Source organism: Colletotrichum jinshuiense, chromosome 1, assembly GCF_051148585.1.
Source record: "Colletotrichum jinshuiense chromosome 1, complete sequence".
NCBI lineage: Eukaryota > Fungi > Ascomycota > Sordariomycetes > Glomerellales > Glomerellaceae > Colletotrichum > Colletotrichum jinshuiense.
Genome location: NC_139302.1, coordinates 436409 through 462957, shown reverse-complemented (window position 1 = coordinate 462957; position 26549 = coordinate 436409). Strand labels below are relative to the sequence as shown.

Here is a 26549-nt window from a genome sequence, read left to right as displayed (position 1 = left end):
CATCCTACTCATAGACGGGCTTCTGGTCCTCAATCTTCAGCGTCTTCTGCACTCCTTCGAGCGCCTCGATCTTCCTACCCAACTTCTCAAAGCTGGGAAACTTCTCTCCAAACTGGCTGCCTCCAAGACCCGTCATGTACACCGCCCACCTTCGAAACACGTACAGATAGAAATCCACGACTGTCAACTCGTCGCCGACGGCAAACTCGCGACCCTTCAGCCTCTCTTCGACCCTCGCGTAGCACGCCAGAATACGCTCCCAGCCCTTCGCCAACACATCCTTCTTAGCCTCTTCACCATCCGCGAAGAGATTCGGCCGGGTGCACGAAGTCACGGCCGTCCCGTGAAACGTCCCGCTGAGCCAGGTCAGCCACTCGACGACCCTTGCGCGGTGGAGCGGACCGGTGCCAAGGAGCTTCTGGTTCTCGGCCGAGGCAACGCTGACGATGTAGGTCAGGACAGCGGTCTGCTCGGTGATGACTTCGCCGCCGTCAACTACGATCGCGGGGACCAAGCCGGCCGGGTTGACCTTGAGGTACTCCTCGTACGTGAGGCTGCCGTCCGCCGCTTCGACCTGGCGGTTGCCATTGTTTTTCATTTCGACGGGGGTGAAGGGCATGGAAAGATGGTGGAGCAGGGAATGAGATGCCAAGGAGCAAGCGCCGCGTTTGAAGTAAAAGGTCAGGGTTGGGGAGGACATTGTGAGTTCTCAGTTGCTTTTGGATAGTCGGGGTTCAAGGTGGGTTGAGTAAGCTGGCAGGCGGTGAAATACTGTACGGAGGCTTGGAACACTGGTCACTAGCTAATATTTCTTCGGGGATCCAACAGAGCTGCTTAGGTCGAGTTGAAAGCTGAGTGAGGGAAAGTGACAATGTTTGTCCTGGGGAACGATGCTCGTGGACACGCTTTTGTACCAAAAGCGACAGCAATCCCTGTCGCCCCTCCTGCAATACGTGATTCGACGGGTTCCTGCAGAACATCGTCTTATCGCCTCGGCACCAGGCAGGATTCTAGGCTGAAGTTGAAATGGGACTTTTGTATAGTCTCTCGAAATATCTCGACCTCCTTCCCTTTCTCCCCAAGTGTGATATAACGCATCACCGCTCTGATAGTGAAGAGACGATGCCTACATGGAAGTTCGAGGGTGATCAAAACTTACAATAGACTTCTGTAGAACAATAGACATTTGGAGAGCTGCCTTTCTTTAGTTTTGTAAAATTGTTCGACAGATTTGGGGCTGAAGCTGCCATGGTCTAAGAGACTATCAGAGGACGGATAATTTGACTCCTGATGACATACTTTTGCATCTTCCGGTGTGCTCACTGTTCTGGGACCAATGTATTGCCTCATCTCGAACAGGTTGGAGTTAGCTCAATTTAAGTTAGAGCAAGAAACGCCCAGTCAAGATCTCGTCGCGCGTGCATTTGCGTTGTCGACTCGCGTCTCGGTCAAGCGGCGGAGTGAAGCCGAAGACCAACGACCATGGGAACAGGGCCTACATTTGTCGCAAACCAAGTAACCTTCACTTATTAGATACAGCACCTCATCTGTTCTTATAAATCAACGACTCTTAACAGCTTACACTGATGACTGGTTCATGTTGGTATGACGTGGCTGAGTGACGAGTCTAAATAAGAGTTGGTCTGAGTTGCCGAAACCCTGCCAAGGCGGCTGGCCATGTGCAGTTTCCGCAATGGGGCTTTAAGAAAGAGTATTAAACAGGATATAACCGGGTATACCAGGATTGTATCATCTATACAGGTTCATGATAGGCTAGAAACGGTCATGAGACTCTAGTCATATCGTGGTAATGAGACCGTCGGCGCGCTGATACGAGTAACCCGGGTTTCAGTGTATTGCTGAGCTTGATTGACAGCATGCAAACTATCTATCTTGCGATTTCTGGCAGGCCACTTCTTCAGCATGAGGCGCTCGTTGATATGGCACTAAGTCATGGCTACATCGTCCAGGCCTACTGACAACCAGGCGTACTAAGACAGCCCTGCAATGAAGGTGTGCACTTTTTGGGCTCAAGTACGTAGACATCGTGTCGTGATTTTGTCAAGCTTTCATATGTTTAGTTCTTTTCATTGGCGTGCATCACTGTAATGCGCGTGACGCTGATTATTATAGGTGCGCAATCTAGATGAGCAGCAGTGATTCACATCGGAGGCATTCGTGGTTCCCTGAGCAGGATCCTAGCCCAGATGGAGGACCAAGATCCGCGGTTTCGTTGCGGCTGAGCGCCGATGTTTACCCTCTGGATGGCCTTTCGTCGGCGCGGGGATCCGAAAGGGCATCCTGGACACAGCAGGCAGCTTGTCGGCCCGCGTACGAGAGCGAGATGCTGCTCGAGGACTGGACGAACGAAAGCTGACACGGCGCGGATGCGTGTCACAAAAACGTGGCCGGCCTGCCACGCCCCTCCTCAAACCTCCAAGCTCGGGTTGGAGGTATTAATTGGTGGCCGCCGGCCGCCGCCCCCCGTCGCAGCCACTAACGAGGCGGGATTGGCGCCATGTGCCTGGTCTGGCGGCGGGCGATTTGCTGCCTTCGTGTCCTACCTTATCTGGCGTTGCACTGTCGGGCATCGAGATCAGACGGGAGGGAGGGAGCACCTGCATTGGGTTCGGGCAAAGTCGGTGGTGGCATTCTGGTGCGAAGTGCGGTGGAAAATGGCTCAGTTGGCAGGTGAAGCCGTTCAGCCTGATGTGAATGTGGTGTGTGTGTCGGGCAGCGTAGCGCCAGCACCGGCCAGAGACTAGGGAACGTCCGAGATGGTACCTTTCGGCATGGTTCTGCGGGTAGTGTCCTGGCCCAGGCCCGGCTGACGGGAGCAATGGTGGGATGGAGAGGCGGGATAGCGTGGTGCGACGACGTCCATGGCCCACAACCCAACGTTGACGCCGAGGAAGACGGGGGGTGCATGCTGCAGCTGGGTAATGGGATTTGTCGGGTCGGGCCAACGCTCGATGACACCGGGGGGGAGGGGATGGGATGGCATGGGATGAATGGTGGATGATGGACGGTGGATATGTTGGGCAGAGTCGAGGCTGCGCGGTGCGGAGCGTTCTTGTCACACCGCGTAAGTGGAAACGCTGCGTATGCAGCTTGAGGATTCTTCGGAAAGCAACTCGAGAAAGTCGGATCTCATCGGTTGTAGGTAGTAGATGCTGAGTGAGCCAGCGAGAGAGCTCTGACTGATGCTAGCCGGGACACATGAAGCAAAGAGGGGCAGTGTGAGGGGCGGATGAGAGAGGGGGGAGGGGGAGGCTATCCGTCAGTCACGATTCATTCATTCTAATGCTTGCCCCAAGCTGTCTGTCTTTACACTAAGCCTGTTGTGCCAATGGCAAAGCTTGATGACATGGGAAATCCAAGGCCAACAAGCAGCTGGCGATCGCATTTTCGATCTCGATGGGGCCGACGTGTTTCCAGCCGCGCCCTTAGATGCAGATGTGACAAAATACTGATTTCCCGTGCCATGATCCATGGCATGGCGTACCACTTCGAACGGAAGCGAGGCCGGCCGCCCGTGGTGACGCAGGTGAAGATGCAACATTGGGCCAAGAGAGAGCCAAGGTTGCATCTCAGGGCGCCGCAGGATGCAGCTTCGGTGTGCGATGCAGCGATGGTCGAGACCAAAGTCGGTTTACTCCGTCTCATGCATGGAATGGAAAGACAGTCAGACACTTGCGCCCTCTCAGTAATCCATTCACCCATCCAGTCATCAATCAGTCGAACGGCCGGGCTTGGGGAGTCTTAAAAAGAGCGGTGGAACCTCCCCATCCCCCCCTCTGGTCCCCCAGACTGGAGAAAGAGATCTATCTGGATTCGCTTCCTTCGACCGCCAGCTCTCTCACGCGCGCTCTGTATCGCCGAGTCGCCTTCGATTCGCCCCTTGGCATCACTTCATCCCACCCAACGTGGCCTGACAGCGATAGACCGACACGTAAAGCATCCGACTTTGATTGAACAAGCTCAGTCACGTCCAGCACAACCAAGTCACATTGCAGCAACAGCAACAGCACCCGCCGCCAACAGCAGCAGTTGGCGCCACTCTATTCGTCGCTGAAGGCGTCCTAGTCTCATTCCATCGCTCACCGTCTTTTCATAGCAAGCGGCTGTTCAAAGGACGGACCCCCGACGCCCAGAGACCGTATCAGTGTAGCCGAAAGCGACGCGGAGCCGAAGAGCAGTACACCGTCAGGCCGACGCCATCGAGCACCGAAGAACGTCGAGTCTGACCGAGAGCCTCATTCGAGACTGGGGAAGGATTTTAGCACCAAAGACAGTGGACCGCCTACCAGTCGATACCAACTGGGAACCCAGCCGAGAGGCAGAGCGAACGAGAGAAAAGGACGGGGCAGCTAATTAAATTGTGATTACATCAGGTGGGTCAAACGTTTCCCGCTTTATGCTGCGTAATCGTTATTCGGACTCATCATGTTGCGGTTTGTTCTTGGTTTATGGTTTATCTGGCTTTCTTTACCATATCGGGTGGATGACGGCGCCAGCGACAGCCGGTTCGAGAGAGTCGTCTCCCCCACCAGAAGGCGGCCCCCAGGGAGGAAACTATCAGATTGTGGCGGGCGATGGCTTCAGTTGGGTCCCGTGGCTGTCCTGAAGACGGGTAGTTTCCGCTCAGCTCACCACGCCACGGCGACATGCTTCGACCAGACCGGCGGGCCCAGCAGCTCACCTCGCTGGGAGTTGCCGGATCACCAGTGCGTGCATTCCGGACGCTGTTAGTGTGTGCAGAGCCAGAGCCCCCTCCCCAGTCGGCCATGGAAAGGCGATCGAGTGGTTGGCGTGGAATGGGGGGGACTGGGTCATTACTCAGGCCCTGACGCATTCCGCCATCAGTGCCCTTTCCCGTCATTTGGGGCATATTCTCCTGTTCTCCTCATGTTCTCCTGTTCTCCTATTCTCCTATTCTCCCCTGGTTCCGGTGGTTCTGGTGTGTGTGTGTGTTATGTTGTCTCGTTGCTTTACGTACTCGGTTCCCAGCCTCACCTGAGATTCCCCTGTTTTTTGTTGGAGAAGCAAGCCAGGCCGAAAAGGAAGAAGTGGGAGAGGAAACAGGATGGGGGCAGTACCATGCAAATCCCTCAGTTTTGCGATATGGACTTTGCTGCTTTCCCTCGACTTGCATCACAAAGACATCATCATAGGGCACACGCACACAAACACCTGCAAACGGCGCAGAACTAGAGCAGAGCAGAACAGAGCAGAACAGGGCTGGGCGCGCATCCATCACTCAGCGCGCGCACCGCTGCCCCCCCCTAGCGGCGCTAGTCCTGTCCTCTCTACCTACGGCGGCCACCAGGAACAGTAGTCGACACCAGGCGGGCAGCTTGAGGACAGCTTGGGGAACTTTTTTTTTTTCTCCCTCCCTCTCTTTTTCTGGCCAGGGCGGCCAATCGACAGGGGGTTCCCCCTTTCTGGACCAATCTGACAGCGAGCAATTCGTCCCGTCCGAACTAGGGTGCCGTCGTTGGCCTTGGGGTGCAAAGTCTTGGTCTTGTAACGAACCAAGTGGAAATTACTGCGTCATAAGTATCTCCACAACCAAAGCACGGCGGCGGAATACACCGAGAATACCTCCTCGAGACTCGCCGGCTACCTGGACCTTGTCGCCCTGGTCTGATGGTGGGGGTGAAGAGACAGACACAGAGAGAGTGTGTGCGTCTGAGCTCTGGCGAATTCCAGCATCTTCCCCTCCACAGCACCGAAATAGACGTGGAGGCTGCAGCGGGTGACATCTGCCCCTCGTCGTCATGGCCAGTGTCCCCCCGGGGGGGCGTCAGGGCCTGTTCAGGCATCGTCCCCCTTCCTGGGGTTGGTTGTCCTGTCTCTCAGCTCCGAGACACGGAGCGCAGATAGGCTGGGTGGCATTACATGCGGCAGAACCAAACAACGTCATCTGTTCTCGTCTTGTCTCTTTGCCCCGACTCGAAATTCAACAGTAGAAGGAGGAAAACAGACAGGACGAGGAGGCAGACAGCAAAGAGCAGACAGCAGAGCCGTCCCAACTCATCACATCCCATCCCATCCCATCCCACCGCATGCCATCGTATCCCTGACGCTACGGTGTACAAGCATCTACCAAGCAATAACACGACGGGCGACACACGCCAATCACCTAGCTCGTGTGCGAGCAGCTGTGGGTTCTGCCGCGATCCGCTCTGCCAGTGCCGTTGCACTTGTCGGTCCCCGATCCTGGCCGCACTGGTGCAGTTCTGGAGTTCTCTCTCTGGAGTCTGGGCCCCCCCGACGACGACGGCAAGGATAGGAGCAAAGCGTCCTGAAAGTAGCGAGCCTGCCAACTCACCGCCAAAAGGTACATGCATACATACACACACATTCGCAGCATACCTCATACCTAGTGTAGCGTACGGATACACACCACGGCTTCAGTTCTTTTGGTTGTATCGTATCACGGCCACCAGCGGACGGAAGCGGCCAAGCAGCGGCAGAAGCACCACATTATTTTACATTACATTACAAGAGAGCGCAGATTCTCCACTGCAAGCAAGTCCTGCTGCTCTTCTCTGCTCTGCTCTGCCCTGCCCTGCCTGCTCTTGGTCGTTCATAGTGTGGCCCGGCCTGGAACTGGACTCGGCAACACACAACCCTGGACGCCGACGACTCTGGCCGTTGCTCTTCGTGGGACCCCCCCCTCCTCTCCTCTTGGAATCCTTGATCCCCGGCGCAACTCCCCCGTCACTCTGAACTCACCGTCATCGCCTGGACTGCCTATTCCGCTACAGCTTCGTTTGTGCCCCTCGTCGTCCGTCGCCGTCGCTGCCCGTCTGCTGTTGCCCACCGCCGTCGCCGCCGCCTCGCAAGTCTGGTCTGGTCTCTTGTCATTGCCTGCGCCCGGCTGTCTGTGTTCTGCTCTGTTCTACTCGCCCTCTCTTGTGTGTGCTGCTCTGCCTGCTCTGCTTGACGTCTTGTAGCTCGGCACTTGTACTTCTTCACCACTGCATCATCACCTTGCCCTCCAGTCCTCTCCCCGGTCTGTCTGCTGAAGCGTGGGATTCTGTCCTCACCTACACCTGGACGGCATTGCATAGACCCCCTCTCTTTTTCTCTCTGTTTCTATCTTTACAGAAACAAACACACACCTCTTCTCCCAAGCACATCATCATCTCATCCTTTCCGTGCCCTCATCACCTGTCCGGCCGGAGCTTTTTTTCTCTCTCTCTCTCTCTCTCTCTCTCTCACACACACACACTCACATTCTGTCTCTCTATTTTCTACTTGCATTGATCTTGAGCCTCGTTTTATTTATATTTATTTTTATTGCCATCCTCCCTGCCCTCTCTCCTCTCTACCCGTCCTCCTCTTCCCTGTCCCCTACAAACGCCGCTAAGCCGAACTCTACGCAATCCCACCACCCCCCGGCCACACACACACACGCAGACGTTTGTTAACGCGAGTCATCATGGACCAGCACCAGCACCAGCAGCAACAAAACCAGCGGCCCGAGCAGCCCAGCCGCGCCGGCTCCCCTCCAAACATCCCCAACAACGTAAATCCGGCCGCCGTCAATCCTGCACCAGTCAACCCCGCCAACCCCGTGCTCAGAAGCGTCGCCCTCTCCGACGCCGTCACGCCCGGCATTCACCAGTCGACCTACAACTCTGCCGACAACTCGCGCTCGCAATCCCCCAACTACAGCTACTTCTCGGACCGCAAACGCGAGGTCTCGTTCGCCCCCGAGTCCATCTCCGTCCCAAAGCACCTCCCGCGGTCCCCAGGCCAGCTCGAGTCCCCCGGCAGCGTCACTGGTCGCGATATCCTCAAGCGCATGACCCTCGCAGCCATGGGACGCCGCGAGTCTCTGACGCAGATCCGCGCCGCGAACCCCGACCTCCAGCTGAGCGGCAACATCATCTCTGCCACCTTCAACATCCCGCATTCGCTCAAGTACCGCAAGGGCTCCGACTGGGTAAGCGCTGCCGCCTCGTGTCTTTTGCGTCTTGTCGCTCTTTGCTCCTCTCCTCTTCCCCCGATTCCCTCAATCCCTCAATCCCTCAACCCCCCAATTCGTGACCTCTACAGCTTTGCGCTTCTGTCCTGCCGCACCCGTTAATCCCCTCTCAATCCCTTTCAATCGGGGGGAGAGTTGAGCATTCTGTCCCTCTCTTTTTTTCCCGTCGGGATTTAATTTTTTTCCTTTTCTTTTTTTCTATCCTTTGCCATGCTCCCGCCCGCACGCCCTGCTTTGACCCCGCGCTGACATCATTCTTCGCTTCGCAGGAATTGAAACCCCGTCGCGGCCAGTCGGCCCTCTTCGACTCCTTCTCCTACCTTTCCTCCGACGAGACGCCATGGGATCACACCGTTGTCGCCTGGACCGGCGAGATTGATACCCCCCAAGATGTCCTCTCTCCCCCCGGCACGCCTCCCGCTACGACCGTCCACTTCTCGTCGCTCAACACGCTGTCCGCGCCCATCCCCATCGATGGCGACCCTCGTCTGCCTACGCCGCCCCCGGCCGAGGGCCTTTGGCTTCCCAAGGAAGACCAGGCCCGCCTCGAGACCCAATTGGCGCACGACAAGACGATAAAGACGGTGCCCGTGTGGCTGTCCGACGACGACGAGCAGCAGGAGGAGGGCATCCTCCTCAAGGACCAGAGCCGATGGAGGAGATACGCCGAGCACGATCTCTACACCCTGTTCCACTACAAGCAGCACGAGCCCACCGACGGCCGCAAGGAGCGCCTCCAGTGGGCCGACTACTACCGCATGAACCAAAAGTTCGCCAACAAGATCATCGAGCTCTACAAGCCTGGCGACATCGTCGTCGTCCACGACTACTACCTCATGCTCCTCCCCAGCATGCTCCGCCAGCGCGTCCCCAACATGAACATCTCCTTCTTCCTCCACTCGCCCTTCCCCAGCAGCGAGTTCCTCCGCTGCCTCCCTCGCCGTAAGGAGGTCTTGGAGGGCGTCCTGGGCTCCAACCTGGTCGGCTTCCAGTCCTACAGCTACTCCCGCCACTTCTCCAGCTGCTGCACCCGCGTGCTGGGCTTCCCCTCCGACAGCGGCGGCGTCGATGCCTACGGCGCTCGCGTCCAGGTCGGCGTCTTCCCCATCGGCATCAACGCCGACAGGTGCGAGATGCTCGCCTGGACCGACGCCGTGACGGAAAAGTACGACGCGCTGAAGAAGCTGTACGAGGGCAAGAAGATCATCGTCGGCCGAGACCGCCTCGACAGCGTCCGCGGTGTCGCGCAGAAGCTGCAGGCGTTCGAGCGCTTCCTCGAGATGTACCCCGACTGGCGCGAAAAGGTCGTCTTGATCCAGGTCACGTCGCCCACGAGCATCGAGGAGGAGAAGGACGACGACCCCGAGAGCCGCATCGCCACCCGCGTCAACGAGCTGGTCATGAGGATCAACGGCATGTACGGCAGCCTGGGCTTCTCGCCCGTGCAGCACTACCCCCAGTACCTCAGCCAGGACGAGTACTTTGCCCTCCTCCGCGCCGCCGACATTGGCCTCATCACCTCCGTGCGGGACGGCATGAACACGACGAGCATGGAGTACGTCATCTGCCAGCGCGAGGGCCACGGCCCTCTCATCCTGTCCGAGTTTAGCGGCACCGCCGGAAGCCTCAAGGACGCCCTCCACATCAACCCGTGGGACCTCAGCGGCGTCGCCATGGAGATCAACAACGCCCTCACCATGTCCCCCGAGAAGCGCATGGCCATGCAGACGAGCCTCTACAGCCACGTCACCACGCGCAACGTGCAGAGCTGGATCGACCACTTCATCCGCAAGCACGTCCACGTCCTGGGCACCCAGAAGAACGTCGTCGCCACCCCCCTGCTCGACCGGGCCGTCATGCTCAAGACGTACCGGGACGCCGGCAAGCGCCTCTTCATGTTCGACTACGACGGCACCCTCACCCCCATCGTCCGCGAGCCCAGCGCCGCCGTGCCCTCGGAGCGCGTCCTGCAGACCCTCAAGGCCCTGGCGAGCGACGACAGGAACGCCGTCTGGATCATCTCGGGCCGGGACCAGGAGTTCCTGGAGCAGCACCTCGGCCACATTTCCGGCCTGGGCTTCAGCGCCGAGCACGGCAGCTTCATGAAGAACCCCGGCTCTACCGAGTGGGTCAACCTCGCCGACGAGTTCGACATGGGCTGGCAGGCCGAGGTCATGGCCGTGTTCCAGTCCTTCACGGACCGAGTCCCTGGTAAGTGCGGGTGCGGACGGTACGGTTGACGCACATGCTAACATCCGATCAGGTTCCTTTATTGAACGCAAGCGCTGCGCCCTGACGTGGCATTACCGCCTGGCGGACCCCGAGCAGGGCATGCACATGGCGCGCGAGTGTCACAAGGAGCTCGAGTCCACGGTGGGCCAGAAATGGGACGTCGAGGTGATGGCCGGCAAGGCCAACCTGGAGGTCAGGCCGACCTTTATCAACAAGGGCGAGATTTCGAAGCGCCTCGTGCACACGTACAACTCTGCGCCGGCCTCGGAGAAGCACCCGGGCCGGGTCGAGTTCGTCCTCTGCCTGGGAGACGACTTCACCGACGAGGACATGTTCCGCGCCCTCAACGGCCTGTCCGGCACCGAGGTCGACAACGAGCACGTCTTCACCGTCACCGTCGGCGCCAGCACCAAGGTCACGCTGGCGAGGTGGCACCTGTTGGAGCCGGAGGACGTCATTGAGTGCGTGGCGCTGTTGGCAGGCGTCGGGCTCGGCGGCGAGGCCCACGAGCACTTTGGCCAGGTCAACCTGGCCGCCCTGAGCACGGTCGAGGGGCACATCCCCGAGTCGGAGAAGTGACTGAAGCGCAGCAAGCTGTGACGGGAAGACGGGATTCATGCAGCCGGGAGTATGGATAGAAGGCATTCTGGTTTTTTTTTACTAGCCGTTTGGTATTTGTTCTCAATTGTTTTGATATTCACGGCCGATGATGGAGCGAAAGTCATCGAGCACAGGGGCAGTTGACACACGAGGCATGATGCATGAGCTCTGCATGGGAGAGCGGGACGGGCCCGAATAGAAACAGTGGCCGAAGATGCATATAGACTAAATTCTCATCGTACAAATTTTTTTCTTCTTCCCCCCGGGGGACAAGAACGAACCGCTTGCGTGATTCCTGGCGACGGCTCACAATCCATCCCACATGCTTTGACTTTGACACCTCTCCCAACCAACGGCCCCCCCTGTTCCCGGCCCAGAAAAGAAGGTCACATCCGCTGCGGCTGTGCTGTGCTGCCGATCGTCGGATCGGCCGGTGGGCGGCCCCTGGCATGGTGTACATGCTTATTCGGCCGGAACCCCGAAGCCAATCCGGTTGTATGCCAGTTGCAGTATGGGAGGGGATTGGCCTTCCGGACGAACGATTCAAGGTTTTATTGTCAAAAGCCCGAATGGGAATAAGATCATCCCGGTCGCGGACGAGGCCGGCCGCAAAGGCTTGTCGTGACTATCGAAAAGGGCGCCCTTGAGGGAGACTGACGAGGACTGCCGCCAATAGAGCATGTTTGCGCAGATTCAAGACCCCGGTCGTGTGGATCTCTCTCCCTCTCTCTCACTCTCTCTCTCGGCGGGTGCCGCGATGCCCTCTTCGTCAGAAACTCGCAAAACTGCAAGAAGAAAGTGATGCTTTCTCCGGGCCGCTTGGAGACGGTTTCGAGCCGGTTCCCAACGTTGAAGGGCGTCTGTTTTGCGTCGACGTCCGTCTGATTTTGCCGGCTTCTACTGACACATCGAGAGCTCAACGGCTAAGCAGCTCTGCAACGTTGCCTTATCACGAGCACCCTTGGGGCCTTGGCTCATCCCAAAATGGCCGTCCGGACCCAGCCCGCTTTCGACCTACCTCTCCGAGCCTGGGACGTCTGCAGGAACGAGCGCATTTTGGGACGGCCAATGTCCACACGAGATGCGGGGCGGTATATTGCAACGGCGGGGGCGGCGCCTTGCGCGATGGAGGGGAGGCGTGATGTTCGAGTCGCCGACGGCGGCGGGAATGCTTGGGGGCCGCCGCGACTATAACTCGGGGGTGAGCTGCCCTCCCCCTCGCGAGGTCGTCAACGTCGTAGCATCGGTCGTCAAGCGCGCGAGTTTGCATCCAGAGTCACGATGCGTTTCGCCCGTCTCCTGCCCGCCCTGGGCCTCATCGCCCGCGGCGCCGCGCAAGATGACAGCAGCAGCACCGACGAGGCGCCCGTCGAGATCGAGGCCAAGCGCTTCATTGTCGAATTCGCCAGCGTAGGTGGCGCACGCTTCCCCCCTACCCCGCCGCGGCAGCGGACACAGCTGACAGGAACCAGGGCGTCCACGCCAAGAGCAAGCGCGACGAGCTGTCGTCCGAGGAGGGCATCACGGTCCTCAAGACGTTCGAGTCGGCCGTCTTCTCGGGCGCCAGCCTCGAGACGGACAGCCACAACCTCGACACCCTGCGCGGGCTCCCCGACGTCGTGGGCGTGTGGCCCAACAGCAAGGCGAAGCTCATCGCCCCCGTCAACAAGCGGCAGGTCGCCGCCGACCCCGCCACCGCCGACGCGCACGCCGTGCACTGGGCCACGGGCGTCGACGAGCTGCACAAGGAGGGCATCCTCGGCGAGGGCGTCAAGGTCGGCATCGTCGACACGGGGGTGTGGTACAAGCACTCGGCGCTCGGCGGCGGCTTCGGCCCGGGGTTCAAGGTCGCCGGTGGCTGGGACTTTGTCGGCGACGACTGGGTGGTCGGCACGGAGAAGAAGCCCGACGCGGACCCCGCCGACGGGAACGGCCACGGCACGCACGTCGCGGGCATCGTGGCCGGCGAGGCCGAGTCCGGGTGGGCCGGCGTCGCGCCGAGGGCGAGCCTGTACTCGTACAAGGTCTTTGGGCCCGGCGACGGCACCGACCAGGCGACCATCATCGACGCGTTCCTCCGCGCATACAACGACGGGATGGACGTCATCACCGCCAGCATCGGCGGCAGGGGCGGGTTCGCGAACAACCCCTGGGCCGTCGTCGCGAGCCGCATCGCCTCCGAGGGCGTCGTCGTCACCATCGGGGCCGGCAACTCGGGCGGCGGCGGGCCGTACTACGCCGGCTCGGGAAGCGCCGGCGAGAACGTATTGAGCGTCGCGAGCGCCGAGGTGAAGCGGAAGAAGTCCAACGAAACGGCCGACGTCCTGCAGCCGTCGTACTTCACGAGCTGGGGCGGGCTGTACGACCTGTCCGTGAAGCCCGACACCACCGCCCCGGGGACCGACGTGTTCAGCACCTGGCCCGGGGGGGACAACAACCAGTTCGTCCTCCTGAGCGGCACGAGCATGGCGACGCCGTACATTGCGGGCGTCGCGGCGCTGTACATCTCCAAGCACGGCGGCCGCGGCGTCCACGGCAAGGACTTCGCAAAGGACCTCAGCATGCGCATCGTCTCCACGGGCGCCCCGTTGCCGTGGCTGCTCTACACCAGCCTCCCCGACCCGGCCTTCCGGGCGCCCTCGCAGCAGGTCGGCGGCGGACTGGTGGACGCGAGGAAGGTTGTGCACTACGGCACCAGCCTGGAGTTCCAGCGCTTCGGGCTGAACGACACCCTGCACTTCCGGCCGAACCAGGGGGTCACCGTCCGCAACGACGGCAAGGAGAAGGTGCGGTACAGCTTCGAGGTGGAGAGCTGGGCCGGGTTTGAGATGCTCAAGGGCTTCGACGGCAGGGACCCGGGCGAGACGCCGAGGATTCGCTACCGGCCGGAGATGGTGCCTTCAAACGTCTCCGTGGCGGCCAAGGTCCCCGGCGAGTTTGAGCTGGGGCCGGGCCAGTCGAGGAAGGCCAAGTGAGTTGTGATTACCGGTTAGAGCCGGCGACACGCGACGATCCACGCTGACACGCACAGGTTCGTCTTCGAGATCCCTCGGGGCGTCAACCAGACGGCGCTTCCCGCCTACGGAGGCCGCGTCCTTGTCAAGGGCAGCAACGGGGAGGTTGTCTCCGTTCCCTTCCAGGGCCTGGCGTTTGATCTGAAGGAGCAGATGCAGAGTCCCTTCCATGGCACGTATCCGTGGCTTCGATCCACGACTGCGTACATCAATAAGACTACGTGAGCCTCTCTTCAGCCGGTCAAACTGCCGTCGTGGCGATACTGACTCTGACGGGACAGCTTCAACTTCGACCTCAGCACCGCAGCGCAGGACTTTCCCAAGATCTTTTCAAAGATCAAGTGGGGAACCAAGGAGGTCCGCTGGGATGTACGTCTCCCCTTTTTTTTTTTTTTTTTTTTTTTTTTTTTAATAAATCCTCTCCGTTTTGGAGCTGCAGGGCGGGCAAGCTGACCAAGCCCAGATCTACGAATCCGGCTTCGAGGAGAAGCGGGACTGGGAATACCCGCCCGTGCCCGGGCGCCGAGGCTACATCGGCTCGGCCACGTCGTGGACCGGGGCGGGCAGCATCTCGACCTTCAACCCGGCGCGGCACAACGCCGACGACACCTTTGCGCTGCCCGAGACCGACCAGGCGCGGAACGCGCTGACGACGGGCGGCTTCACGACGAGCTATTGGTGGTTTGGCAAGCTGGCCAATGGGACTTACATTGTCCCTGGCAACTACACGTGAGTGGTCGTCTGTTCCGTCCATCCAGACTCTTGTGTTTGCTAACCAAATCCGCAGGATGAGATTCGCGGTCCTGATTCCCTTTTCGAATCCCGAGAACGACAACAGCTGGAAGGGCTTGACCACGAGGATCACGATTCTGCCAAAGCCTGGCAACGGGACGGTGGCGTGATGGACATGATCAGGGCCATGGGCACTTGGTTTACCCACGGCGCTTGAACACTACTATACTATACCTAATGGAGTTCAATTTCAGTATACTCTGAATAATTTGCAAAAATGCAAAATATTCCATGTTTATCCAAACTCAAATGTTATCGGACATCTTGTGAATATATCCCAAGTTGGGGAGTGGTGGTTTTAGGCAAAGGAGATGTCGGGCCAGAATCACAACAGGGTGGCGACGGTTATCCACCACTAGGAACGCCGCTACCTCATTGAAGCCTGCTAAACCTGCAATATATCAAAAACGACATGTAATCTCTCTTCGACTTGATACATTCATTGTATTGGGGGTCGAATTCGGAGGTCTGATTAGCCTGCTTGCGAATGTAACCTCTGCCAGGCCAATGTTCGCCTCCACGAGATGTTGCAAATTGTCTTTCGAGGTGACAAATTCGCAGGAAATCTGAGATGTGGCAAAGTTTTGACCTTGTTTAAGACTACCAGCAAGAGTCTACCGTTCAGAGCCAATGGTTGTGAAAAGAGATGTATGGTGTGCTACTATTGACTCAAAAGATGGCCATGGCATTCGCATCAATCAACTAACTAGTGCACAACATCAAGACAACATCAAGACAACATCAGGGATTACTCTACTTACTGCAAGGTACTCAATTTGGCTATCTATTACAATTATAGTATACCAGAAGAGTCAGAGGCTGAGGAACAACTGTCAACTCGGGAAATGGTCATTAGAGTTGCGGATAGTAACTTCCAATTTGTATTTTACTAACCACGGAGTACTTTCCCGCTTTGCATTAATAGAACGCAGCAAGAGAGCAACAACCCAAATTCTATGAGGCCTGGGTTACCCGGGGTAGAGCGGGATCAGGGTTACATGGATATGTACGTTTGGTCATCACAGTGTCAAGCGATATTTCTTCGCGAGAGCACAAACGCTATGGTCAAAGCCTTTCTAAAACTTCGGCGAGAACCGTTGTAATAGTTCACAATTATCGAACATAACAAGCATTGAAAGTCTCGGGACAGTAAATTTGCTATGCAAGATATCTAAACCATGGCAAGTACTCTACTATACATTGCCTAGAACATGAACTCTATGATGTCTAAGTATTTACAAAAAGAAAAACACGGCTTAGATGGTGATATCTGCGACAGCACGGATATCGCGTGAGCTGGAGCCGACGGAGAAGGTGTACTTTCCTGTCGCCACAGCCCACTTCTGCGCAGCGGTATCCCAGTAGCTGATATCGCGTCTGCGGACGCTGAAGACCACGTCGGCGGCGTCGCCAGGTGCCAGGTTGATCTTCTCAAATCCACGGAGCACGCGGGGGGGCTGGGCAGCCTCGGACGGGAAGCTGATGTACAGCTGCGCAACCTCGGAACCCTCGCGGCCGCCGGCATTCTTGATGTTGGACTTGACGCTGATGACCTCCTCCCACAAGTCCTCCTGGCCTCCGGGAACCACCGCACCGGTGGGGTACTTGGAAGCAGTCGCGGTCTCGTTCGTGACCTTGACATCAACCGTGCCGTAGGTGAAGGAGGTGTAGCTGAGGCCGTGGCCGAAGGGGTAGCGGACTGACTGGTTCTTGGAGTCGAAGTAGCGGTAGTCGATGAAGACACCCTCCGAGAAGTCGCAGTCCTCCGTCAGGCAGAGGGAGACGGGGTAGTCGTCGGCGCTCTTGGCAATGGTGTGGGAGAGCTTGGCGCTGGGGTTCACGTCGCCGTACAAGACATCAGCAATGGCGTTGCCGCTCTCCTGGCCCAGAAGGCCGGAGTAGAGGACGGCAGTGACGTTCTCGTTCTCGATCCAGGCGTCGAGGATGCGGGGGCCGGCGGTGTTGACGACGACAACGGTGTTGTTGCAGTTGGAGGTGACGGAGGTGACCATGGCATCTTGCTCGGTGTCGGACAAAGCGCTGCGATCAGCACCCTCGCCAGAGTAGGAGTTCATGAAGACGATGCAGACTTCGGAGTTCTCGGCGTAGTTGGTGAAAGAAGGAGTCAATGCCGTGCCCTGTCCGAGGTTTCCGAGACCACCAGCGGCACCACCACCAGTCGAACCTCCGCCAGTGCTGTTGCCACCCATACCGCCGCCCATGCCTCCGCCAGTGCTGTTACCGGTCGAGCCGCCAGGGAAGCCGCCGCCACCGCCGCCACCGCCCATGCCACCAGAGGAGGAGGAAGAGGTGTAGGTGTTGTTCAGGAGCCACCAGATCATGCTGTTGTCCTCGATGGCGCGGGAGGTGATCGCTTGGAAGGGAGTGACCAGGTAAGGAAGCGAGAGTTGACCGGAGCCGGTACCGCTAGCAAGATGGCCCTGGTAGACATCGCTATCAGTTCCCTGGACGCTGAAGGGCTGGTTAGGTCCAGCCATGGCAGGGCCGGCGTGGGCACCGAAGAGCGAAATGGTGCGGGGCTTCTGCAGGGGCAAGCCGAGACCAGTGGTGTTGGAGTTCTTGAGCAGGACAATGGACTCTCCAGCAACCTGGCGGATCAGCTTCGAGTGGTTGCCGCGGACGTCGCGGTATTCGGTCGTGGAAGCCTTGGAGGGCTGCTTGCCATCATCGAGGCCGACGTGGTAGTAGCCGATGACGTTGCGGACGGCCATGTCGTCCAGACGCTCCTGGGTGAAGCTTCCGTTGCTGATACCGGCGTTGAGAATATCCTCAGTCCAGTAGCTGCTGGAGCCGTAATCCAGACCGGCGTTGGCAGAGCCGTAGGACGTGCTCTGGGAGTTGACGTCGGGGAAAACGAGGCCAAGGAAGCCCATCTCCTTCTTCAGAAGGCTGCTGACGAGGCCGTTGTTCTCGCACGAGAGAGTTCCGTTGACGCGGGTCATGCCGCACATGACAGCCATCATACCGGCCTGAACACCATCGGCGAAGGGCCACGAGTACAATTCGTGAATGGTCTTGTCATCGGCGTTGGAAGAGTAGACCTGAGTGGTGGTGGCAGAGATACCGGAGGATCGGTTCGTCTCCTGCTCGTTGAGGAGGAAGTGTCTACCGCCAGCGATGACACCGGCAGAGTTCATGCCGGAAATGGCCTTGCCCATGGCAATGCCGGTGAGATAGGGGTCCGCACCGAAAGTCTCCGGGGTTCTTCCACCATAGGGGGTCCGGCCGAGAGGGCCGGCCTCGGGCCCGTTGATGAGGTTGTAGCCCAGACCGTAAAACTCCTCGCCGACAGCCTTGAACTGCTGCTCGATGAGCTGTCGGTTCCAGCTCATGGTCAGGGCGTTGGCCATGCTGAACCCGGAGACGTAGAACTGGTAGTTGACGCCAGACACGCCATCCTTGTTGTTCAACGCTGTCCAAGTGGCGTTGCCGGTGACGCTTTGTCCGGTGATGATGGAGACCTTTTGCGCATTGTCAAGGGTGGCAACAAAAGATTTGGCCTTTTGGTATGCCTCGTCGTAAGGGCCTAGAGAGACTACAGAGGTGTTAGTTGCGAATGTTGACGGCGAATGGTGGTTGTTACTAACCATATCCATCGGCGAGGATGGCATTGGTTGAGGAAGACGAAGAGTTGGAAAGAGCGGAGGTTGATGAAACGAATGACAGCGCTGCCAGGGCGCTGGCTGAGGTTGAAACCTTCATGGAGGGCAAACGAACGAATATTGGATGAAAAATGAATGTACTGGCCGGGTGTTCGTCTCAATTCATCTTCTTGGCGAAACGTCCCGACTTATATCTAGTGTTTCTGACGAGATCCCTTCATGCTCCGCCGGCATTGCTACGCGGCCGATGGGGGCGATATCGCCGAGTTTACACCCGTAATTCATGATGATCAAGATCCATATTGAGCCCCATCTGTCGGCGAACTTCCATGCTCCGGCATGTGGGGGAGAAGATCATCGCCGGTTCCGATAAACATCCAAAGTTCTATTTTGCTCATGACTAGCTGAATTGAATGAAAAGAACCAGTTTCACTTGTATCAAAGTAATTCTGAGTCTCTCAAGTTTTTTGTGATATTTTTTTCCATATTTCTTCTGCAACTTTGTGTTGGATGATAGAGCTGCAACGTTCTACTCCAACCGTTAGTAAGCGGAGGATGAGAGCAACGCCGCGCACCTCCAGGAGAACCACGATAAATTAAGGCTTCGAAGCGGATCTTCTCAGGGCCACATGTTTAATGGTCTTTAAGTGGTTTCTAATGGGCATTCCGATTATCCGGGGTGTGTTGTATGCGACAATTCTTTTTCTAGATACCCGGATTATCCGGGCCCCATACCGGAATTCCCGTACCTACGTGGGCGACGCGTGGCTGACCCATAAACGGGGACCTGGATTATGCTGCTCTGTGCCGGCACTCAACGCGAAGTCTGCAACCTTAAGAAACTGCCGTCTCGCCCCCAAGTGTTTGGTTTTAAAGGGGCAACATCGCACAAAGTTATATCCCTGAGTAGATCCTGCCGTTCATGAGCCAAACCACGTGGATGGTAGGTGGTAAAAGGTGGAATTAGTCCTAAAAATATCCGTACCGTCGAGGAACAAACAAGAAACTCGCACTAACATGTGAATACCTGAGGTGGCCAGAATACCCTCCGGGTCCCCAGTGTCATCCAGAGTAAGCCATATAGCGTTACGTGGCAAGCATCTGATTCTTTTCCGGGAGCTGAGGGTGAGGTGCCAGTGAGTTGATGGTTAAGACGGCCGACTCAGGCAGCAGGGAAAGATAAGATCCACTCCTAACTCATCGGCCGGAACGATCGAGCCCCATCTCTTTCAAGTCTGACTAGCGTGCATAGCCACGATCATAGTAGCGTTGCATCTCACGTTCAGTCTCCCGTACTCGTCGGTATCCTAATTAAGAGCGCCTGACGTTGATGCAGTTCTTTCCAAGCCTCGAATAGGGGTTTGAGTGTTTCCTTGCGCCTTTTACTTACATCAGACCGGATATCTCCTATCGAACCCTGCACACGAAAGCACCCCTGCTTCAGATGGCCATGTTCACGCGGTGACGTTGGTACGTGGGATGTTGAGCCGCATTTCCGAAGTTCGGCCCGTATTTTGTGGCGGAATTTGCCATGTTTCGCGGCCTTTGATATTTCATCGCTGTGATAACTGCAGAACAGAACACCCAGGGCACCTTATCTGAGTATCATGCGCCTAGGGTTTCAAAAGGCATAAGATCTTTCCCTCAACTACCCAGAAGGCCGGTCCAACCCCTTCCTGTTTGTTCGGGGACTGCTGGCTAGAATGGGCTTAGGGACGATTGAAGCAATGCGCGGTTCTAGGCCAACGGCAAATTCCTCTCAAAAAGGGGTGTAACTTAAGCTCAAGGGAATCGAATTGTGAGTTGGGGCTTGGATGACAGATGTTCGATGTAGGCAAGGTTCGAGGACCTTGCTTGGGTGGGGCACGGTGAGGCTCGGTGGGTGTCGGTGAGGACCCACATACCTGTCTTGCCGGCCGTCGGTGTGAGGTGTGGGGACCAATCGGGAAGGCTCTCAAGGTGCCTTAGGCGCCGGCGATTGCATCATTCCGACCGAGGAGCTCGACTAAGCCGAGCACGCTGGTTGCGACTTTTTCGCGTTCTTGTGCATCATCGCTGCGATTGACAGACGAACCACGCCCAATTGTCGAGAATTGCAATTTTCACAGTCTATGACCAGCTTTGGTCTACGTGTCTGCCGTCTCGATACCTTCTTAGTGGTTAGTTGCGCCAATTTCTCCCCTCCAAACATCCCGCGTCGTCACCGGAGCACCTTATCGATAGCTCTCGGCTCATTTCCCCCCGCCATCGCTGACCCATCTTCTTAGAATCCAAGAGGAAAATGATCGAGTTGCGGCGCAGGGCACGACAACGATGATAATCCGAGCCGTACAAAGGGCTCCCTTGGCCTGCCCCCGAGGCCTCAACCATGCACAATTCTGTCGGCCACCATGGCTTCCCCAAAGCCCTCGGGCTCCGATCCGGGTGTTCCAGACTAGCGCACCGTCGAGACGCGAGCAACCGAAGAGCCCGGCGACTGTGACGAAACTTGGCGATGCGATCGAAAAGGCTCCCGCAAAGCCTGCAAAGGCCGAGCCCGGCGCGAAGAGCAAGAAGGCCGCCGCGATAGACCCTCTCGCCACCCCGGAAAAGAGTGCGCAGGAGCAGCGCAAGGCCGACTGGGCAATCATGAAGGAGATGTCGCAGTATCTGTGGCCAAAGGACAGCATGGGGACCAAGTTCCGCGTCGGACTCGCCGTCTCGCTGCTGATCGGCGCAAAGGTCCTCAACGTCCAGGTCCCTTTCTACTTTAAGAGCATTGTGGATTCTATGAATATCGATTTCGGCGCGACTGGCGGCACGGCGGCAACGATTGCGGGCAGCATGATCTTGGCATATGGCGCGACAAGAATAGGAGCGACAATCTTCCAAGAGCTGCGAAACGCCGTCTTTGCCTCCGTAGCCCAGAAAGCTATCCGCAGAGTCGCCTGTAACGTGTTTGACCATCTGCTGCGGCTGGACCTCAGCTTTCATCTGTCCAAGCAGACTGGCGGTCTGACGAGGGCCATTGATCGCGGAACAAAGGGAATCAGCTTCTTGCTGACGAGCATGGTCTTCCACATCCTCCCAACGGCCCTTGAAATTTCAATGGTCTGTGGTATCTTGACATGGCAATATGGTGCCAAGTTCGCCGCCATCACGGTGCTCACAATGGTTGGGTACACAGCTTTCACCATCTGGACGACGGCGTGGAGAACCAAGTTCAGGAGACAAGCCAACGCGGCCGATAACAAGGCGTCGACGGTTGCCGTGGACTCTCTCATTAACTACGAGGCCGTCAAGTACTTCAACAACGAGAAGTTCGAGGTCGCAAGATACGACCAGGCCCTTCAGGCTTACGAGAAGAGCTCCATCAAGGTTGCAACTTCGTTGGCTTTCCTCAACAGCGGACAGAACATAATCTTCTCCTCAGCTTTGACGGCTATGATGTACCTGGCAGCGAACGGCGTCGCCCAGGGCACGCTGACCGTCGGTGATCTGGTCATGGTTAACCAGCTCGTGTTCCAACTGTCGGTACCTCTCAACTTCCTCGGTTCCGTTTACCGGGAGCTGCGACAGTCTCTGCTTGACATGGAGACGCTCTTCAACCTGCAAAAGGTCAACGTCTCCATCAAGGACGCCCCCAACGCAAAGCCTCTGGCCCTCTCCAAGGGCGGCGAGATCAGGTTCGAAAACGTAACCTTCGGCTACCATCCTGATCGGCCCATCTTGCGAAACCTCTCCGTCACCATCCCTGCAGGCAAGAAGGTTGCCGTTGTTGGTCCTAGCGGTTGTGGCAAGTCTACACTTCTCCGACTTCTCTTCCGGTCTTATGATGCTCAATCTGGCCGCATCTTCGTCGATGATCAGGACATTCGCCAAGTCCAGGTCGATTCCCTCCGTAGGTCTATCGGCGTCGTCCCTCAAGACACCCCACTCTTCAATGACACCATCGAACACAACATCCGATACGGTGATATGTCGGCACCTCAGGAACGCGTTATTGCCGCTGCTCAGCGCGCGCGTATCCACGAAATTATCGAGAGTTTCCCTGATGGATACCAGACCAAGGTTGGCGAGCGTGGGTTGATGATCTCTGGCGGCGAGAAGCAGCGGTTGGCTGTGAGCAGACTTCTCCTGAAGGACCCGCCATTACTATTCTTCGACGAAGCCACGAGCGCCCTAGACACCCACACTGAGCAAGCACTTATGCTCAACATCAACAGCATTCTCCGCGAAAAAGCGCGGACCAGCGTGTTCGTGGCTCACAGGTTACGGACCATCTTCGATGCGGATTTGATTATCGTGCTCAAAGAGGGCAATGTGGCTGAGATGGGCACCCACAGGGAGCTCATTGATAGGGGCGGGCTATATGCTGAGCTCTGGAGTGGTGAGTTACTCGTTTGTATTCAGTTTCAATACCTTGCTGACATTGCATACAGCTCAGGAGACCTTGTTCAACGCCGACGGATTGGAGAACGAACAAGCGAAGGAGCAAGATGCTGCATCAAAGCCACCCGTGGCGCGCTAAGGATCTTATGTCAGACCTTGGCGAATATCATATATCAAATCGAGCCTGAATACAATTTTTTGAGGTCATCTTCCTCGAAGCCCAGTTTCCCTCCTTCGTAACTATCCCTTGTGGACCGGGCCATTAGTTTTCGCGCCTGGAACCGCTGAATAGAGTCCATAGATTGTTTTCTGCTGAGAAGCTCGCTTGAGGAATTTCACAGTGTTGGAGCCGAAGTTTGCTCGGTAACACTCCTATTCTGCCGAGGCGGATGAGGCTCCTCCATTGCGTGTTTGAGTTGAACTCCTCCCTTTAGAGGCCACGGCCTCGAGCATTGTTTTTCCTGCGAATATTCCCCGTTTACTGCTTGCGATCGTGTTCAACTCCAGTGGATGAGTATTGCTGGTCATGCAAGCCATTGTGCCGCCAAACTCAGCTTCAAAGTGTTGGCCTGTGAGGTTGCCTTTTTCCCCTCTTCTGCAAAACAGCATCGGCGTGCATCTCACAAATAAACTTGGACGTGAAAGCTGATAACTCTTCGCGTTTGCTATCCGCAGTGGAAGGAGAACGCTAAGAAGAAGGTAGTGCAGACATTTAACGCCGTCTACGGTCGGAAAAGACTATCGTCGGTCTTCTGCCTTAAAACCCTGTTCTTTGACCCCCGCCTGCGCCCAGCTCGGTACGCCAGCATGTGTTTCCAACCAGTGGCGTCTGTATTGTAAGTTTCCTTCGGGGCTCCAGAAGTTTTCTGTTCCATCGCAGTCATCCAGCTGAGCTTCGGCTGGTTCTGTGATATGTTAGAGATCGCGCTTCGGTCGGGAGACTTCACGCTTCGCGATACCCATGTTAGTATCAGATCCCACTTGTATCCGTAGAGGAATGCCAAAGCCAGGACACCAAGGGTCACAGGCAGAGCCGCAGTCCAGAAGATCTTTTGGTCGTAACCGGTATCTCTAATATCCGTTGTATTCATTCCAAAAAAGCTTGTCAAAAAAGACCTAAATTGTAGTGTCAGCTACGAACCAATCCCGCATATCAACTAGAGAACCATAACCGGGAAATCTTACAGTGGCAGGAAGAATAGTGTCACAATAGTAAACACACGGATAGCTTTCCCATGACCCTCGTCAAGTATCTCAAGCTTCTGCTTTGTCTCGTCTCTCAGTGCTCTAGCTTTATTTAACAGCACAAATAGTGCTTTGTCGCGTTCCACTAGTCGACGTTGTTGTCTGCGTATGCACTTGTTCTCGAGCCTAAACGAAGCCTTCCGCTCTTTGTAGTAGATCCAATCGGTTGGAGGAGACTTGAAAGAAAGCGGCGAGAGCACCTTCTGGTAAGCCTTCAAAAGGCTTTGCTGCGAAGCGTTAATAGTCCTCAAGGCCTCCAGCTCCTCCTCCAGGGCACTAATCTCGAGAAAAGCCCTTCTGTTGGGTCTTCGGTTGGTGTTGAAACGGAGTTTGGATGTATAACTCCGGTAATGATTGATTAGATCAAGCGTTTTGCCCGTGCCTCGAATGGCAATGTTGTTTTGTGTGCAAGTTATCAAATACGCCGCGAGAAACTCGGGCCCAATCGGAGCAATGACGACCCTCTCCATGTCACCTTTGGTGGTGCCCAGCATGATGATATCTCTTCTAGCTCCGCGGAGGTGCTCTTGAACTTGGTTCAAAGTCATTTTGCCGAGGTTCATAACACTGCTCAGACGACGTTCCCCATGCCGACTGTAGCTGTCGCTGGCTATTCCTGCAATTCTGTTCCTCCAGGATAGCTCCTTTGCTTTCAAAATGTACATACTCAATAACCCCTCGAATGATTTGACGAGACTGCTGGGAAGATGGGGCCTGGAGTCGTTGGAGTCGTCCCGTTCTGTGTTGCTTGTAACCAATTTGTGTAGTTCCTGGGTCTGGTCATAGACATCTTGCAGCTCCTCAAGAAACAACTCGACGCTGTTGACGATGGTGCTTCTGTGGGCCTCCCATATTTTATCTGTCGTCTTTGTCTTTTTCGTTTGACAGATCCAGACGAAACACGGGTCGTCAAAGGGCCTTCCCTTCTTGGGAAGTCGCGAGCACATCTGCGATAAATGAAACTTATGCCAGTGTTCAAGAGCACTGTCGGCACTTTCATACTCTTTACCGTTGTTGCAATCGCTGCATTGAGCAAGGTCTCTGGCCCCTGAGGCTTGGGACGCTATTTCATGCGTAGATGAATGCAGAGCCGATACCATCACAGACCATGCAAGGTCCCTGGTACCACCAGCCATATCGAGAGACCAACATAGTTGCTATTTCATAGATGTTAGATGGAGTCTGAGGATAATGAATGGGATGTAGGTTCAAATCTTACTCTCAAAATCGCATCCACCGAGCCCCAAAATCTCTTACACACTGAGTGAATGATAAAGCTGCCTTCTTTCGGTAGGAAAGCCCCCAAGAGATTTTGGGAAACGTTCAACACTTTCTGTAGAAGCACCCTTTCAACTTCGGTCAGGCCAACTCCGCTTGGATGGTCACTGAGTTCATGTCTAATATTCTCGTTTGACTCATGTTTTTCGTGTGTTCGAGAAGAGTCGCTATCATTGCGGAGGGTTTGGTGTGTGCTGTGTTGCTCGTCGTCTCGACGGGCTGAATTGAATAACACGGATTCATGAGCCGTTAAGCCCCCAAGACTTCCCATAAGACTAGTCCCAACTTCTGAAGCTGATTCTCGCCTATCCAATGTCGACGTGGACAGGAAGCCCTTTTCATGCGAATCGCTGGTTTCAGTAGTGCTGCATCGGAGTATTGAAGCACTGGCTGTAGAACGAGTGGAACTCCGAGACCGTTTATTCTGGATGTGAATCGGCGAAAATGATCGTGAAAGGTAAATGAATCTTTCCAAGATCTCTTCCTCAGTGCATTGAAATGAGGTGTTGTAAAGCTTCCCTATAGCATCGGATTGGATAGCGTCGTTGAACTTGCTCAACAGCTGGAAGAGTGTCTTTTCAATTTCCACTCTTGACCTCTTGTCGTCGTCCCATGTTAGCCGCCAAGCAAGGAATGGGATGCATTTGACTTTTGTTGCATTAAAGGATGATTGTCCAATAGAAATTTGGCTCTGGAAATGCTGGCTGGGAATCGATCTGGGACCAGGTTCATGTGCTGATCCCATGTCTACTGGGCTTTCGAGAGACTCGGGAGGCTCGAATGAGCTCGTAGCTTGTTCCGAATCAAAATATCTATCGCCGGCCTCTAACGGTGAATCATAAGCATATGTGAAGGTCGATGCCCTGGAGTTGGTCGAACGTCGTTTTCCACTTCGGTACTGTGGTATCGAGAAGTCTGTCTCAGCTTCTGCCGAATGAGACATATTACGACGAAGGAAGCTGAAGCTCTCGCTTTCCGTACCTAAGCCTTCCCCTGAGGACCTACTTATGTTCTCTGACCACCAATAAGGGCCATCGATCTTGAAATCGTGTGTTTATTAGAGCGAGTCTTTGGGGTTGTACTTCCTTCTGCGTACCTTTGAGCTCGGTTTCTGGTTCAGTTCTGGAATGTCGTTCATGTTGTAAAGTTCCGGGATATCAACCTCGCTTGTTGCCTGGTTCCTGGAGGTAGAGACCCTCTCCCGCCTGAGAGTCGTCTCTGAAAAAGATGTCGCCAGGTCGATTACACCATCAATTGACGAGTCATCTTCGTAGAAGTCGCTTAGATGGGGCTCGAGATGCACGCTTGATGTGTCACCGCGCTCTCTATCAAGATTTTGGTCGTCGCCGCCGTACTCCCACATGCTAGAATGAACAACCACTTGCATGTTCTGGA

At 56.2% G+C, this 26549-nt stretch overlaps 6 protein-coding genes across 6 annotated transcripts; 3 read left to right on the top strand and 3 right to left on the bottom strand.

Moving 5' to 3' along the window:
• Positions 1–4: 4 nt before the first annotated feature.
• On the bottom strand, positions 5–700 carry EsH8_I_000115 (glutathione S-transferase family protein; the record flags this gene model as incomplete). The annotated part of the gene is made up of 1 exon (XM_083267528.1): positions 5–700. One exon carries the CDS (start codon positions 698–700, stop codon positions 5–7), a length of 696 nt encoding a protein of 231 aa, XP_083117966.1.
• Positions 701–7816: 7116 nt separating this feature from the next.
• Positions 7817–10810, top strand: EsH8_I_000114 (trehalose-phosphatase TPS2; the record flags this gene model as incomplete). Its single annotated transcript, XM_083267527.1, has 3 exons — positions 7817–7957; positions 8269–10210; positions 10263–10810. The coding sequence occupies 3 exons, from the start codon at positions 7817–7819 to the stop codon at positions 10808–10810; spliced, it is 2631 nt and encodes an 876-aa protein (XP_083117965.1).
• A 1302-nt stretch (positions 10811–12112) lies between these two features.
• EsH8_I_000113 (S8 family peptidase) lies at positions 12113–14747 on the top strand (the record flags this gene model as incomplete). The annotated part of the gene is made up of 6 exons (XM_083267526.1): positions 12113–12241; positions 12304–13802; positions 13863–14066; positions 14127–14214; positions 14309–14574; positions 14633–14747. The coding sequence occupies 6 exons, from the start codon at positions 12113–12115 to the stop codon at positions 14745–14747; spliced, it is 2301 nt and encodes a 766-aa protein (XP_083117964.1).
• A 1146-nt stretch (positions 14748–15893) lies between these two features.
• On the bottom strand, positions 15894–18360 carry EsH8_I_000112 (uncharacterized protein; the record flags this gene model as incomplete). The annotated part of the gene is made up of 2 exons (XM_083267525.1): positions 15894–18193; positions 18246–18360. The coding sequence occupies 2 exons, from the start codon at positions 18358–18360 to the stop codon at positions 15894–15896; spliced, it is 2415 nt and encodes an 804-aa protein (XP_083117963.1).
• A 2213-nt stretch (positions 18361–20573) lies between these two features.
• Positions 20574–22770, top strand: EsH8_I_000111 (ATP-binding cassette Fe/S cluster precursor transporter ATM1; the record flags this gene model as incomplete). Its single annotated transcript, XM_083267524.1, has 2 exons — positions 20574–22629; positions 22682–22770. The coding sequence occupies 2 exons, from the start codon at positions 20574–20576 to the stop codon at positions 22768–22770; spliced, it is 2145 nt and encodes a 714-aa protein (XP_083117962.1).
• A 583-nt stretch (positions 22771–23353) lies between these two features.
• Positions 23354–26541, bottom strand: EsH8_I_000110 (uncharacterized protein; the record flags this gene model as incomplete). The annotated part of the gene is made up of 5 exons (XM_083267523.1): positions 23354–23536; positions 23591–23747; positions 23817–25033; positions 25096–26193; positions 26251–26541. 5 exons carry the CDS (start codon positions 26539–26541, stop codon positions 23354–23356), a joined length of 2946 nt encoding a protein of 981 aa, XP_083117961.1.
• Positions 26542–26549: the final 8 nt, after the last annotated feature.